Source organism: Hydractinia symbiolongicarpus, chromosome 4 (assembly GCF_029227915.1).
Source record: "Hydractinia symbiolongicarpus strain clone_291-10 chromosome 4, HSymV2.1, whole genome shotgun sequence".
Taxonomy (NCBI): Eukaryota; Metazoa; Cnidaria; class Hydrozoa; order Anthoathecata; family Hydractiniidae; genus Hydractinia; species Hydractinia symbiolongicarpus.
The window spans coordinates 23,471,501-23,488,013 of NC_079878.1; the positions used below are offsets into that span (position 1 = coordinate 23,471,501).

The 16,513-nt window shown below is 38.0% G+C and overlaps 1 protein-coding gene across 2 annotated transcripts; it reads right to left on the bottom strand.

The window, feature by feature from the left end:
- Window positions 1-11,801: 11,801 nt before the first annotated feature.
- LOC130641917 (uncharacterized) lies at window positions 11,802-13,497 on the bottom strand. Of its 2 annotated transcripts, none has more exons than XM_057448935.1 (2): window positions 13,308-13,497; window positions 11,802-12,796 (listed from the first exon to the last, which is right to left on the bottom strand). In XM_057448935.1, the coding sequence occupies exons 1-2, from the start codon at window positions 13,418-13,420 to the stop codon at window positions 12,130-12,132; spliced, it is 780 nt and encodes a 259-aa protein (XP_057304918.1). In that variant the 5' UTR covers window positions 13,421-13,497; the 3' UTR covers window positions 11,802-12,129. The 2 variants fall into 2 exon arrangements, with proteins under 2 accessions (XP_057304918.1, XP_057304919.1); XM_057448936.1 differs by lacking the exon at window positions 13,308-13,497 and adding an exon at window positions 12,924-13,292.
- Between the last annotated feature and the right edge of the window lie 3,016 nt (window positions 13,498-16,513).

Sequence of the window (16,513 nt, forward strand, 5' to 3'; positions counted from 1 at the left end):
TATCGTATTTGGCTGATACGCAACAATAGGTGATATACTCAACTTTCCGATATCAGATAGACGTCTAGTCGATATTAATTTGGAGAGTGAGCCTAATGTCACCAAAGGCATCGTCCATGGGCACCCGTTTTACACCCAACATCCTTTGGACTATGTAAGGGATCCGAATGAAGATGATGACAAGGATGATACTTTGGATGAAATAGATTTGGATGCCCTAGAGGAAGTCACAAAAGCATTTTATCATTCCTTAATAACATCTGGAGGTACCTGAACGTCCTCCGGTATCTGCATGAGTTCTTCTGACACAAATCTCCGATCAGGACCGTTCTTTAAATAGTACAAAACACAGCTACCTGCTACTATACGGTCCAATCTGTAAGTATGTTTGCTTTTGCATTTAGAGTCAGCGTGCTCCTTTCCAGATTGCAGTAGATAGAGGTAGAGACCATCCTCAGGTAAGGGTTTTTCTTCTGGGTATTGCTGAATTTTTGCAAGCGGTACAGCTTCAAGCTTGATCGCCTTCGTAGGTTCATATCGATCATGGCAGTCTTGGTATTATTGAGAATTTTCACGATGGTGTATAAGCGCTTGATCCAAATGGTACTAGGCTCCCCAGAGACTAACTCCTGCGCATCCTGAGGCTTAAAAAGCCTCTCGGCAAGTACCTTGTTGTAGGACTCTACAAAAGCTGTAAACGCATGGTGATATTTGGTGGTGGCCTTCTTATTTTCAACCTTCTTATCTTTTAGCAGCTTGGTTACTTCCAATTTGAATTCGGAACCGTTGTCACATTGAAAGGTTTTTGGGTAGTGCAAAGGTTCTGTTTTCTGTATACCCTTGATCATGTCCTCAACCTCGCTGGCTTTCTTGGTGCGCAGGGGTTTTGCTACTTTGTATATCAAGGCTACATCAATCCCTGTCAGTATGTGCTTATACGTATTTCCATACAACCGATCATGGGGAATATAGAGTAGATCAAACTGTTGCATCTCATTGGGCCTTGTAATGGTGAAATGTGGATAATCAATCTTTTTAGGACCTCGAATGTGTCTCAACCACAAGAGCTGCCTGGATAGCCAATGAGTAACATTCTTTTTCGAGAGACCGGCTTCCGCAGCGAGTAATTTGATAGCCTTACGCCCGATCAAGAGATGTTCTAGCATGTAGTAAATTTGGCCTAGCTTTTCAGCCTCCTCATCGGTAACAATGTGTGATGCTTCTGACATGTCTTTATTATACATGTTAAAACACGTTCTTACAAGTACTTATAGGCCACAAAGCCTAGCAGAGACAATGATCCAAGGATGAACGTGAGTTCCCCATCCAGTTGCTTTTTTGAAAGGGTGTAAAAATCTTTCAATTGCGGGGCCTTCTTGCCTGAAGCAATTTAGTAACTGTACATGTCGTCATCGAATTCACGAAAGTTTTTACCGGCCTTTAATTGCACCTCCCTTTCCTTGGCGAACCAATCGAGCTTATCTTGCCGTTTCCTGATCCACTCCGCCTGACCTGCATTTAGCCGTTCTATCACACAGTCATGTTTTTTACCTTCAGGCTCACCGTGCCCCGAGAGCTTAGAAAATAGAAAATTTGTACCCGAAAATCCGAAGGCGTTTATGGCCGCACCTGCAACAATAACAGCTATTGTCGCCATTTCTCTTTATTATGAGACGAAATAATTGTCCTTTGACATGTTTGCACTTGCCCACATTGGTTGAGTGTTGGTGTAGTGCAATCTCCTACCAACCTCAACAAGCGTCGTATCATCGCTATTTTCCCGATACCGGATTGGGATTTTGTGATTGGTATGCCACCCCCTACCGTAATTGTCCAAAGTCATACCCCCGGAAAACTGGGCTTCAATAGGGGCCTGCAGAGTAATTATATCACAACCTAAGTACTCCTGGGAGCTAAGCTCCTTGTCTTCTTTTAAAGGCTTGTGGGTTCGGCTGCTTACATTATGAGGTAGATAGCCAGAGTGTCGAAAATGGGGCAATATCGTCTCTGCTTTTCATGGTGACTTTTCATACTGACTACCCTTGCAGTCTTTGCAATAGGCCCTTAGCCTTTGATGGGGGCAAATCTGGCTGCCTTTGCACTTTTTACAGGAGGACTGCAACCTTTGATGATGGCATATGCTTCCCCCTTACATTCTTTACATTTAGATCTACTTTTTTCATGATGGCAAATCTAACTTCCCCTGCATTCTTTACACGTTGGTCTTCGCCTTTCATGTCCACAAGTCTCACCTCCCCGACAGTCCTTGCAACGTGATCTCTGCCTTTGATGCGGGCATTTTGTACGCTCCTTTGATGCCTTGACTACTTTCAAGCACTTATGCACATTTTTGTTGGTTGCCGTTGCGTTTGATCTTAAAATTTTCTAAAGATAAAGAGAGTTTACATTTCAGGCAGTTCTTTTCCATGTTGACTCGTTTTTGCCCTTAGGGATAAACACCAGTTTTTGGTCAGTTAATGCTAATCGTTGGCACTGAAAATGTTGACGATTTGCTCTAAGTGGTCTTTGGGAAGCATTGCGTGGGAATAGAGCACATTTGGTTCACCTTCTACCGTCACGCTAATCTTATCAATCTTGGGGTTGTAGAAGACTTCATTGACACCGGCATAGGGCTTCACTTTTCCAGGGTCTATGTAGAGTAGCAAGACACCTTTGAGGCTTTTCGCTGGGTGATCGATCTGGAGATTATAGCTCGTATCCTGCTTCCTCATAGTAACTACCTGCTACGGAGTATGCGTTCGTAGGGCAAAGCGAGACGACTATACTTTGACATGATGGCACTTGCGAGGCCTTCATGGGTGATCTTGTCAAACTCCAGCTTTATATTGGTAATTGTATAGGCTCTGTCCGCTGCCTTAGCTGTCGTGCTTCTCGGGGCTGCTGTATCTCCATCCTTGATGAAGTCACCGTATGGTGCGAAATGCTGGATGAATTTCAACCTGTCGCGGAGTCCTGCAGGATACAAGGGCAAATACCGGGTCAGCTCGAACATCCTTTCCAAGGGTAGGCAAAAGGTGTTACCATATGCTGCAGTGATGGCCTTTTCTTCATCCGTCCCAACGTGATCACTGGCTTTGACTTTCAGGGCCCTAATGTTCCTGTCATTGGGGTTGATGCCGTCCAGCATGACGTTGTTGTCCCTATCAAATTTCGGAAGCCAGAGGTCCCGGTACACTGTCAGGATGTTGTAGTCGCTAATATTCTGGACCTCGTTTCCGTCCAACGTAATGCGCAGGTTCCGCACCAGGCTTTTTCCAATGTTGCTGACAATGGTACTCTTTGTATTGGTTCCCGTCAGCGTCATGTCGAAAAAGAGCTTGAGAATGCCTGGAAAGATGACATGAGGCATGCCTGGGATATCAACGTACAGGTCTTGATTCTGGTTTATCGTGCTAGGTATATGGCTTATCTCAACACTCTGTTTCCTGTCCTTGATGCCAAAAAGCTGCTTCGTTTCAGCGTAGGGCTCCAATGTCGTTCCAAATACGTTACTCATTTTATAAAATAAGGGAAATATTTAAATTAATGCCAACTAATCCAGTACTTGATCACGATCTTCCGAATGAGGAGGGCCGTCCAGATGGTAACCCCGATACTATGCAAATACCTTCATCGACGCCAAAACGTCCGGTAACGCCAGGTCTTCAAGATAACAACAGTGTGTCCCGGGGTCTGGTCTTTCAGAGCAGAGGCAAAAGCCACTAAAATCAAAGGTTAACGACCTTTACGAACGTCTTAGTCGAGATCTGAGGCTGGGGAAGCCTATGGCTATACCTTACGATAAGTTTAGGGTGAAAGGGAAACTTTTTTTTTCAACAATAGACCTTACGGCATTAATTGCAAAAGATAAGGGTAGGCTGCGGCTGCCGGGGAGATGATTAAGAGATTGAAGGGGTAACTTGAATGATCTGAAAAGCAATATGATCTATGATAGCGAGATTAGCAAGGCGGAGAACGAGGTGAAAAGACTCGAGAAGCAGAAGACCAAGGTAGGCGAAGAACAGAGGGCTTATCTTGAGGAGGAAATAGCAAAGTTTCAGGAAAAAATTGAAAAATGGAACGATTTAAAAGAGATGCTTATAGCTATGATCAAAATTGCCGGAGATGACACGTCCTTGCTGGAGAAGCTAAAGATGCTCTTCAAAGAGCAGGGTATAACCATAGCCAGTATAGTCTTTGCTATTGGCCTATTGATTTCAACCATGTTTTAAGCCAGATGTAGACAATGATGGGGCCTACCCCTGTCATGATCAATGCGGTTGTGGTATCATCGAGTTGATTTTGTGGGGGTTGTTCGGGAGGATGTATAGGAGGCGTAGAATGTTTGGGAGGTATATATGGCATAGCCTGTATAGTATGATTGGAAGCATGTATGGGAGGTGTCATAGGTGTAGCATGCTTTGGATGTATGGGTGCAGTATGCTTAGGGGCATAGTATGCGTAGGCGGCGTATTATACTTGAGAGGTGTACTATGTATTGAAGGCGTAGTATGCTTGACAATAGGCCTGTTGTTCACATCGACCTGTACACCTACATTTACATCGGCGGGTGCTATGAGGATGTTGTTGTTATATCCCACCATTTTACCTATGCGCAGGTTCATGTCCGAGGGCAACATGTACACGTTGGGCATGACACGTTCTCCTGACGCTGTACCATGGCCTCAAATTGCTGCAATAGAATCAGCCTTGCTGTATAGTTGTCTGAACCAGATCCGATTAGAGATGCCTTGGCACCCGCCTGCGACCCCAGTAACAGGACTACGTAAACCTGGATACTTTCACTTAGCTTGGTTGGCCCTCCGATTTTAGGCCTTGTTTATCATTTGTTTATCATTTGTCGGAATGATAAACTTTGCCCAATCCCCATCAACTTGCGGCCACCATCTACCATTCGTCAACGACGACATGACAGCTTTGAATTTATGCAAGGCATTGGCATCTGCACCATACTCTCGACATACTTGTGCGTAACCGGAGGTGGAGTACGGGTTATTATACTGCGAGAACCCATCGTCATAAGGCATCGGCACCTTCATTCTTGCTAGGATACGACGCATGTGGTAATAGACATGGAATTTGAAAATGGAATTGACAAGGGGTATCGAGCCTGTGATGTGTTTAGCAGAGATGCCTAATGCCGTCGTTGCGCAATGAGTGGCAAAATTAACCTGGATATCCCAGTAGTCCAACGCCTGCCCTATCCAGCCTATCCTAACAGGCTCATTCAGCAAATTGGTGGGAATGGAGATGGCATGTTTGGTAAATAAGGGGAATGCCACGGAAATGTGTTAGTCTGTCAATACGTACAGGTCTTTATGCTTCAAGTTGGTTACACCAAGTGACATTCTTTCCTGTTACTTTTATACTTTGGCTTAGGGTTGTATGAGTATATGTTCATCTTTTCTTAAAACAAGAGATGAAACAACTGTACATCACCGATATCAAAAAGCCTACGATATTTGCAGACTACCTGGGGCAGGATACAAGAATTGCCTTGAAATCGATCAGTATTCGGCCTGTATGGCTGAACCTGTAGAGTTTACTATACGTAAGGTAGGGCCCGATCAGAGAGTTACTCAGATCGAGATCCTGAATGATTTGTAAAGAATAAAGGATTTGGCGTTCATTGTGAATAGCCAAGCAGAGGACAAGATTAAGCTTTTTGTCCTGAAAAATGGACTCTACAGACACGGATACTCTGTGGTGATAAATTGACAATTACAAGAGCTCTTGGGCCTACCCTACGATCCCGCAAAAAAGTACCATATATAGGGCGGCTATTATGCATATTACAGGACCGATGTTTACAATAGGTTGAGACTCGTGTGCCACCAGTTGGATGAAAACGACTGCCTGCTTGAGGGTAAAAAGTCTAAATTTCTGGCCTTGCTTCCCACCAAAGAGTTAAAAGCCTGAGGAGATGCTGACATGGAGTTTTGACATTGCTGTTTACATACCCCTGAAGGGCTTTAGTTTATGCTTACGGATGAATATCATCATGAGAAGAACGTCTCGTTCATAGGCCTAACCATGTGCATTCTCATAGAATAAAGATGAGCGATATCAGCAAACTGTATCCGAGTTTACCGAGTGCACCTGCGCAAACCGCCAATATGCAGCATGAAGGACAAGTCTTTAGGCTTAAAACGATTGAGAAAATAAAGCAATATCTACGAAATGAAATCAAGGAGTGAAACAGGCTTGCCAAGAAATTTAAAATGCATAATACGTGGGTACGCTTTTGCGACCATGGTCTGCTTGGTATAGGCGTGATTACATCGGGGGTTGGCATAGGAGCTATAGCCTCCGGCCTAGGAGTCCAACTGGCCATTGCAATGGGTGGGCTCACGATTACAGCCGGAATAGGGGAGGCCGGTCTTAGAAACGCTTCAAAAGACTCGGCGTCAAATCGAAGAAATATGAACGTAAAAGGCTATTAGCCGAATCAAAACTGAACTCCATCATTGATCTCATCTCAAAGGCAATGGAAAACGGTGTGATTAGTGACTACGAGTACAGCTTGATCAGCAGGAAATAGAAGAGGTATATGCTGCTAAAGGAACAGATGCAGTAGCGGTTTAGTAGAATCGTAAATGCCATCAATTTCATCGTACAACACCGAAGGGTTGTAAGATGACTTATGAATTTCACATGTTGTTGCATTTTTCCTGCGTTTTTAAATGATCCAAAATAAACCAAAATATATCACGGTCCTTCGGGAAAGCCTCGTTACACATATTTGAGCACCGGGGGATTCTTTTCAACAGCTTTATTGCATATGTCCTGCGTGTTAAACCGATCCGGTATATATTCGAGCATGCGGGGATTCTTTTCAACAACTTAGTTACACATGTCTCGCGTCTTGAGTCGATCCGGCACATACTTCAGCAGCCAGGGCTCCTATTCAATGGCCCTGTGGCACATGTCTTGCGTCTTGAAACAACTCATTTATATATACAGATTTCAACAAAGTCAAAGGATTTCTGCTCGGCTAGCTTGTCTTGTCTGCGTTGATCTTTGATGATTATTAGTATCACTAAGGAATTCCCCTTTCTACTCACTTTTGTATGATAGGGACTTACCCTTAATAGGCATGACTAAGGGATTTTTCATGCATAACAATAGATTTTTGTGCAATGCGGCGTGAGGATAAGTAATGACGCCACAAGCAAAATTGTGTATGATATTTTTTATGAGAGTTTAACCGTGGTTGTTTGAAAAATGTGTACATCATGACCCCCTATACTTGATCAGCGCTTTAATCTCTACACAATAGATGCAACGTGAAAACAAAATTCTAAATTTTAAATGGATAGGTTACTGACGTCATGAAAATTTTTATCTTGCCTCAGCGGATATTTCCACGGGTATTATCGACTAGTTAAAATAGTAAAACTATTATAGTGCACGTAAAGTTTTCAATGTACATATGCAAATACTAATAAAGAATAATGTTTGTTTTATTGTTAATGTCCTACCGTTTTGTTGTACTTGTTTCGTAACCATGTTAAATGAATGATTCCATAGTTACGTCTTTAATCAATTAGTTTCACTTGTACATGTCTCTTGGAACTCCTGTATTGTGAATTCATGTATGTCTAATAATTTAATTACTGACCATGTATTTCATAGTTCGTTAGGTTTTGTGCTTATATATACACGCGCAATCATTTTCAATTTTCTTCATACGATTTTCGCACACTTTTATTAATTAAGAAAGTGAGTTCAGGAGTGTCGTAATATCAATCAAATCAATATTTTACAATACTTTACTTCAAGTTCTTGGCTGTTAATTTCAATCTATTACTCATACTTTATAAGCAAGCTGGCAAGAGTTTTGTACACTCAATTCATGTTTATATCAAGTAATTTGTATTTATATTTATAATTTAAATTTAGTTTGAACACTACACTACTACATTACTTCTATAAATAACACTCATCAAATATATCGTTATTTATTATTGTTACAAACACAGCCTACGGGCGTGTCGCATTACATTTTGAGGGCAAATAACTTGGAAACAAGGTGGTGACGTCAATGGCTTTTTCGCCGCGTTGGTAACTAGGGACCACCTAAGACCAATTTCGGTAAGTTTCCCAAACCTGGGTCCCCCAGTCCGTTTTGGGATGGACATGTCGATGACGTCATCAAGAAACCTTCAAATCTCTGCAACCGTTTGTCAAAAGTACTTGATCCTATACATTTTCTTGCTCAGGATTTCAAGATCTATACGATAAAGGCGACAAAATAAATTTTTTTGTACTTTTATTTGCTACTCTTCCGACGTCAGCAAAATTTTTAAACATTTATATCTTCTTAACCAATCGTCAATAGCACATGATAAGTTAAATTTCGCCAGTTTTTTTTGAGGATTTGCATTTCTGACGTAAGCAAAACATCTAAAAGAACCTATTCTTCCATTGTCTTTCTGCCTTAGTGGATTTCTCCAATGTCTTTGTCGACTAGTCAGCTATATAAAAAAATTAATTCCCAAACGAACTTGGTTACTTTTCAAAATACCAGCGTTTTTGTTTTACACTAAGATTAAGCACTTTTCATATGTTTTGTTTTTCATGTCGAAGAAGGGCGAAACGATTGATTGATTTTAATCAGCTATACATTACGGTTGTAACAAGGGGTCAGGCGTCAAAAACAAACAAGTGTATCCAAAGTCATTACGAATCTAGTGTTTTGGAAGCATGTTTTCCAAAAACCTTACCAATGCTTTTGTTTTTAGATAGCTATCCTGACATATCTACGCCACTTTTACAATGCGGACGCGTATGTACAAAACTATTTGCTTTGGAAATTTATACTAAATATGAAAATAGAAAACAAAAACAAATAATTTGCTTAACCTATTCCAGTATGAATAATGTGGAAGGACTCATTTAAAACATTTCACACCCTTTTTGCTGAAAAATGTAAGACATTTTATGCACAGTAGTTAAATAAACGCGAAAGTATCTAAATAAAAGATAACAATATAGAATTGCATATATAGCTAAATTCGCCACAATAGTGACGCAAAATCGCTCTTACCAATTAAAACTTTTTTACATGTTCCTTCCATTGTCCTTTTCATTCCCAAACTTATTTAATAATCAATACTTCAATTATTAGCTACATACACATTGGAATATCCATCACAACTTAGCAAAACCTGAAGATGTAAAATTATAAACAAACGTATTTCAATCACGTTTACAAGTTTGCTTCATTAATTCTGAAAATTCACAAATATAACGCTCTATTTCATGACAGTCAGTGAAGTCGCTCTGTTTTAAAGTCTATGCGCTGTTCACCTGAATGATAGTACTGGATTGTTTTGTCATACACCTGGCGCACAGCTTAAACTTTACACCAGTTGTCTACACCAAAGAAATACACCAGAAAAATTATTGCCCAGTCAGATGGACAGCTTACACTAACAGAACTGTTGCAAATAATTGAAACTGGCATCGAGACGTAAAATCAAATATTTTTGCATGGCAGAAGTGCGACTATTTGTATTTTTTGACAGAGACACGACCGCCAAAAGCAGGCTCGAAAAAGCGAAAACTCCCAAAAACCACCTTTATATGCCATTGGCGGTGCGCATAGGTGTTATCCTGATTTTTTTACACCTCAGATGTAAAATTGTGTAAAAAATCTTATGTCTTGAAACAAGTGAAGCAGACCTAGAGCATGAAGCATGAGTTGAAGGAAGAATATTAAAATTTTTTGATATTCTGCTTCACCTGTTGCACTAATTTTGCTCTTGCTGCATACTTTTTCACGACTTTAGCGGAAACTCTCGAAAACCACCTTTAAACGCCGTTAGGTGTTACCCTGTTTTGTTTACACTCCAGACGTAAAATTGAGTAAACATTGAATAAAAAACGGTTGCGTTTTGAAACACGTGAAGCAGAAGAATATCAAAAGATTTTCCTATTCGGCTTCACCTGTTGCATTATTTCTGCTCCTTGTTGCATACTTTCTTCATGACTTAAGTCTGAACCTGAAACGCAACTTACGCAGGGAATGTTTTGAAGACGCCGAAGAATAAAAGGTTTTAAATTGTAAGATGGCACCTCAACACGACCAAATGAAATCAAAGGTATTTGCAATGTGTTTTAAGCCGAATCTCAAAAAGAGGATATTCGCGACGATTTTTGCCACACATTGTAGAAACCAATTTAACTTTTCGTCATGACGAAAATCGCGACCAATCAAATTCGAGTATTAATGATGATCGTCGTAAAAATCGTTCCGTGCGGATTCGCCTTTAGGGATTTACTGTAGCTGACAATAAGAACTGAAAACGTCTCTTTTATGTTGTGATGTTGTGTAGTAAACAATATTAAACGTAAAAAACAATAACTGTTGTCACCGGCTTAGTTACGCAAAGTCTAACAAATAATCAAACGTATGCACGTCTTTACTATCTACAGGAGCCAAGCCAGAAGATATTGGGCAAAACAACGCGAGATACACATATACCTTGGCAGGTTAATTAAAGAAGATGCACATGTTTGTAACTAATAAACTCGATTGAGAACAACTGATACTAAAGCTTATAAACTATCAGGACTTTCCCTTTACTTGCAAAAATTCCTAACATTTTAAAGGTTTAATGCTAACTAAAATAAGCATAATTCCTTTTTTGTTTATCTAAAAAATTTTCCCCAAATCACTTGCTTTGCTTGCTCAAGTGTGAACGGCTTGCTTCGCGTTCTTCTTCACACTTCACTAATGCGCATGCTTACTTACCTACTTCTGCGAGGGCTTCATAGATGGAAACTAGGCCTGTGTGGACAGCTAGGCAATCAATTTATCTTAATACCTATTTTAAGACTATAATAATGCATTAGGCTGAGTAAATTAAGAATTCTGATCTAAATTAACAAGCGCTGGCTTTTTATAAGCACGCTATATATAAAAACATATATAAAAAAAATATAAAAACAAAGTTTTGTTTGCAACCACGACATCCCATTTTTAAACGGTTTTTCCGTTTTAAAACGCGTCAACCTGCCGCAAAACTCTGATATGAATTCTGTCTGGTTTTTAAAACGGAATGTCCCAATTAGAAACGGAATGTATGAAAATAAATAATTATATCTAAAAAAGTACTAAAAGTGAGTTATTGAAGAAATCTTTCAACTAATTTTTTTTTATTTATCATTAATTCTTTTCAAATTGACTTGTAAGAAAGGTATTCTGAAAGATAGGATTGACAGCAAAGTAAAGAAAAAGGCCCAGGGTTGAAGAGTCTTTTAAAGATAATATGCAATGGTGTATAGCAATAAAGGCCTCAGGGTGCCAATGTTTGCGGCGAAGATTACTCAACTTAACAATGCTAATAGTCACGCGATGTGATGATGAGAGTTAAAGATTTTGAAATGGCGGTACTATGTAAACGAAGAACTAGGCAGGAAGGGGAAAATAAACTATTATTTGCTAAACTACTACACAAAAAAAACAGAGATGTACCCATAATCAAGCTGGTATAACCTTGCATAACGGAATATCCTTTTAATAAACGAACTTTAAAAAATAAATTGCTAGCTCCAAAGGTTCAAAATAATTTGTTACGTAGCTAGCTAGCAATATACACGATTGCATTGTAAATTTTTTAATTTTTTGTATCTAAAAGCAGGAGTAGTAATAAGCTACATACACGTTTGCGGAGAGTCATCTTGTAAATAGCTACACCGTTTTTTAATACGGATCCAGATGTGCAATACCTGTGTTTAGTACGCACGCAGTATTTTTTCTTGACTTGTATAGCTAACTTCGATTTGTTATCTTTCAAGTAGAGATAAATAAGAGCATTGTACAAGAAAGGAATTACAAGTACTCTTGTTAATAATTATTACAAACATTTATTTCTAGGTCTATAGATATTAATTATATTAAATGTTTGTTTTTTAGTTTTTTGTAAATAAATACTATTAATGATATTATCCATAGCTCTCTAACAATGTTATTCTCATTGAGATCATGCTGACGTTTTCATAATGCACATTTATGTCGAAGTTTATTTACAATTTTCCACCGCTTCTGAGCTGATGTTCTTTACATGGCTTTCACAATATATATACATGATGCTGATGTCTCTAGACATCCAAATTAAGAGCGCACCCTCGCAACTTTTGCAAACATAATCCTAAATCTCTGATGGTTACAAAGCCAACAACGTTATTTCCACATTGATTTGGAGCCGATCTTTTACAAACATCGTTTTCCATTCCACTTTCCATTACAAATTGGAGAAATGCCGACTTCTCTCTTTCCATTATGTGTTTGGAATATGTTGACGGCACTTGTTTTATATGTTTTGGACTCTGTTCAAGGACAATGTCAATTGTTTCTGATAAAAATGTCAAATGATCTGACAGATGGCACTCTATGTTCTTAAGTTGTTTTAGTAGACTACTGCGTGGGTTTATATGTTTTTCTTGCTCAACTAAATCTTTGATAGCATCCTCTAGTGATAAAAATGCGCCTTTGTAATAACAAAGGGCCACCGGCTTCTCACTGTTTCCATGTTTTGAGAAAAAATCTTCATCTGGTTGAATGCATTGTGGTGTAAATATGACATCGTATGTTTTCGTGCCAAATTTTTGCTCACAAAATTTGACTTGACAAGCGGACACAATAGCATGTAGATTGTTTGTGTGATTAATGAGAGCTTTTAATGCTTGGTCCTTCGTTAAAGCATCCACAGTGTCAAATTTCATAACTTTAGGTTTGTCTGTACTGTAGATAATCCCCATCTTTAAACTAAAAACATAAAAAAGTTAGAAATTACATTCATTCCAGTGTATACATTTAAACGAATATATTTATATATATATAAATATATAAAAATTAATATAAATATATAAAAATTATATGTATGTAGTGTCACCTGATAACTATACTTTTATAAGAAATTGATTAAACTGTGTCTAATGTTTATCCTAGGACAAATAAAAACACTCAAACAACGAAGCTTTTTCTGCACTTCGTGTTACATTTTTATCTTGTATAAAACTGCACAAAATTTTCCGTCAATGACTTTATATGTAATATATTCATTTGGAAATTCCCAAGAAAAAAATTCGAATAAATTCCCCTTTGGCGATAGAGTGACCATATGATCACATGCAAAGGTAAAATCCATTTTTTTGAAGCTTGTAACACGAGATCTCAGAACTTATAATTTAACTGATGTTGGGAAAAATGGATGTGGAGGTTTAATTGTATTTTTAGCTACTTTAAGCTACCTTCTTACAAAGAGAAAATGTCTTACCTTTTAAACTTCAAACTGCTGCTTTTTACTCTTGATCTCGAAATTAACTTGCGTTCCTGTATTTTGCAATTTGTGTTACAACCATACTTTATCTCTCTTTTTATAGTGTTCATAATTAGATGAATGAACACGTGAATCGCTGGTTAGGGCATTAGTTTCGTTCTAGGAAACTACAAATATTCCTAGCTATTAATAGAAAAGGACTTTCAATATCTGCTTACTTGTCACTCCCACGCAAAAAATCAGAAGCACATTACTTTCTGCAAACTAAACCTCTGCGATGGAGAGACGTAACAAAATGTTTGAGCGATTACGTCGCGTAAAATGATAACAGTCGTTGTTAGTGCGGTACAAAGAGATAATTGGTATCAAGCTGAAAGCATTGTTAGAGGTGATTAAACAAAACGAATACGTCATTATTACAACTTATTTCTTCGCAAAATATGGACTTTGATTGATTGAGTCATACGTTCACGCGAGTGAAAAAAATAATGAAATGTTTGTAAAACTTAGTTCCCAGGGACGTTGATTCGAACCAAGTCTTCTGTTAAGCTACGCTTTTAAAGCTTGATTACTTGTGAGAAAAAGGTTTTTTTAAAATCTCAAACTTGAGAGTAGACTGAATTGGGCACATCAATGTGCCTAAGATAGCATCCCTCATTCGTTGTATAGAAATATATCTTCTTTGTTCTTTGTACGTCTGAGCGTTCTGATGTGATAAAGTAGCACATCGGTCTGTCAAAGAGGGAAAGAGACTAAAGTGAAGAAAACATGCTAAACTATCACAAAACGTGGTGTATGATGCTACACGTGGCAGATTTCGTGAAGCAGCTTGTGCAGATGTTCCCATTTCAACATTGTTGTTAGAACTTAACGTTTTTTTGACGATTAAGTTCTTACACGGTGAAACTGCGCATAAGTTATGGGGCATTCAGAACACATTATTATTATAGCAACATTTTCATCATTTGTCATAAGGAATTACCCTCTCTGTCCTGGGATAGTATTATTCTTGCGCGATGCAATGCAATATGAATTGCATCAGAGACAACAAAGTAGTTTCCCATTAAGTATAAAAATAAACAAAAACAATCATTGGTATCACTTGTTGCAAAAATTAATACCAAATATGGTAGTTAAACGTCAATGGAAGATCACAACCATTAGGTAGAACTTCCCCGTTTCCGGTCTAAAGAGTATTTCCCTGTTAACGCTTTATTACCTACACGAGTGTTTATTTTCTTAAATCGTTCATAGAACTTCAATGAAGTTCTTATGACCACGTTTGTAATTTGATACATAATGAAGTGTGTCAGGTTTTGGTGTACGTTGGCATGTGTTGAGCAATTCAGATTTCATAACACATCAACGTTTTTTTTAAAAAAAATCGCAGCCAATAACGTTTAACCGGTATGTATAGTCTACCATTTTAACAACCAGTGATAGCGTAAGAAATAATTTATGTTGTTTTATTTTGTTGTTTATTTATTTCTTGGAGAAATACTTTTCTTACTCTTAGTGGCTTCTCAAGGCTGCACTGCGGGCACGTGAAGATATGTTATATTTTTAATTTGGCGGGAAAGGCATAATAGTTGTTGAATGGTCATAGGATGAGATAATTTACAATAACATTTTACAAAAAGCTAGCAGAAACATAGTATGGCTTTGACTAGAATTACTTTTTGTCTGTTTCGTTTGTTGTTGCTTTTTTAGGTTAAAAATAATCCTTCGTTTGAAGCATATAATCAACTTATTTTATTTAGAAGAAATAATTCCAGGAAATAGTTGTGTAGCTATATTCAACTTTCCGTCCGGCGTAATATTGTGCATTGAGATCACTTTGGAGCTTGTGTTTGTATATTATGGTCATATATTAGCATGAATTCTGTGTTAATATATGACCTTGTTTAATTTTATTACTAAAATGCGCCTGCATGTGCATTAATCCGCCAACTTTTGTGAGCGGTTGTATTCACAGATAAGTCCGTTCATTGATTTCATAAGAAGTGTGGATTCACACGAGAAATCTTTTCTGTTGACACATACTTCCACTTTCATACACTATGGTCTGGTATAAACTTGTGGTGAGACCCCTACTGAAAATGCTCAAGGTACCGCCACCTTTTGAAAAGGCGCTTGTATGCTTCACCGCCAACTTTTTTTAAAAAAGGAGCCTAACTAATAATTAATAATCTATTACAGTTAATTGTGTAAGCACTGTAAGAAGGGAAATATGTTGTCAAATTGATCTTTTTGTCCGAAAAAACATCTTAAATATATCTTCCATTTGAGGGATTTTGGTTGAAGCTAGAGGAAATACTTTCTGTGTGTAATTTCTAATAACCTTTCTACAATTCGGTGTCCAATTCCAATGTTGATTTTTATGTGCTCATGAGTGTCAAATTAACAACATGCTTTTAGTTGTTAAGTATAATTTTATCAATGTTACTTTCGACGAAGACTTTTTGGAAGATCTCTATTTACTCGTGTATTGCGTAAAAAGCTTTCTTTAGTGACGTCATTGTATTAGTGAGCTTCTTTCTACGAAAAAAAAATTACTAATCTGACGCGTGTCTCAAAGCTAATCTCTAGATACCTAAGTAAAGTTCATCTGACTTTAACTTACCATGATGGCTGATACGTGTGACTTTCATGTTTTTTGTTTTTCAAAAGTGTATTAGATTTTACCTGGTGATGATTGGAGTAATTCCGAAGCTAACATTGCATTGTTTAACTTCAACTGATATTTGAAACGTTCCATATGTTTAATGACCTCCCTGTAACTCAATTGTTTGCTAAACTCGAACCGAATTGGTGTCTTGCTACAGAATTGCATATAAAAATTTAAGGTTAAGGAGTAATTGGTTCGGTGGTACTATTTTCATTGCTTCCAATAGAACTTGCAGCGATCGTACAAAGCTCAGTTTGATCAACAAAAGTAAAAAAATATTATCAGTTTATTTGAATCGGACTTGAGACTAATGTTTTAATTTTCGCATTATGGGTTTCGTTAAAAGTGTCGTGTTAGGTTTGCACATAAAACACAGTGCACAGGATCAGCAAATACTTTTATCTGAAAATTTAAGCTGCTCTGAAGTTGTTCTAAAATATGGCGCAATAAATTTGAAGCAACACTTCAAAATTACTTTAAAATGGATGCAAAATTTTATTACATCTTTACCATGCCTCGAGGTTTAGGAACTTTC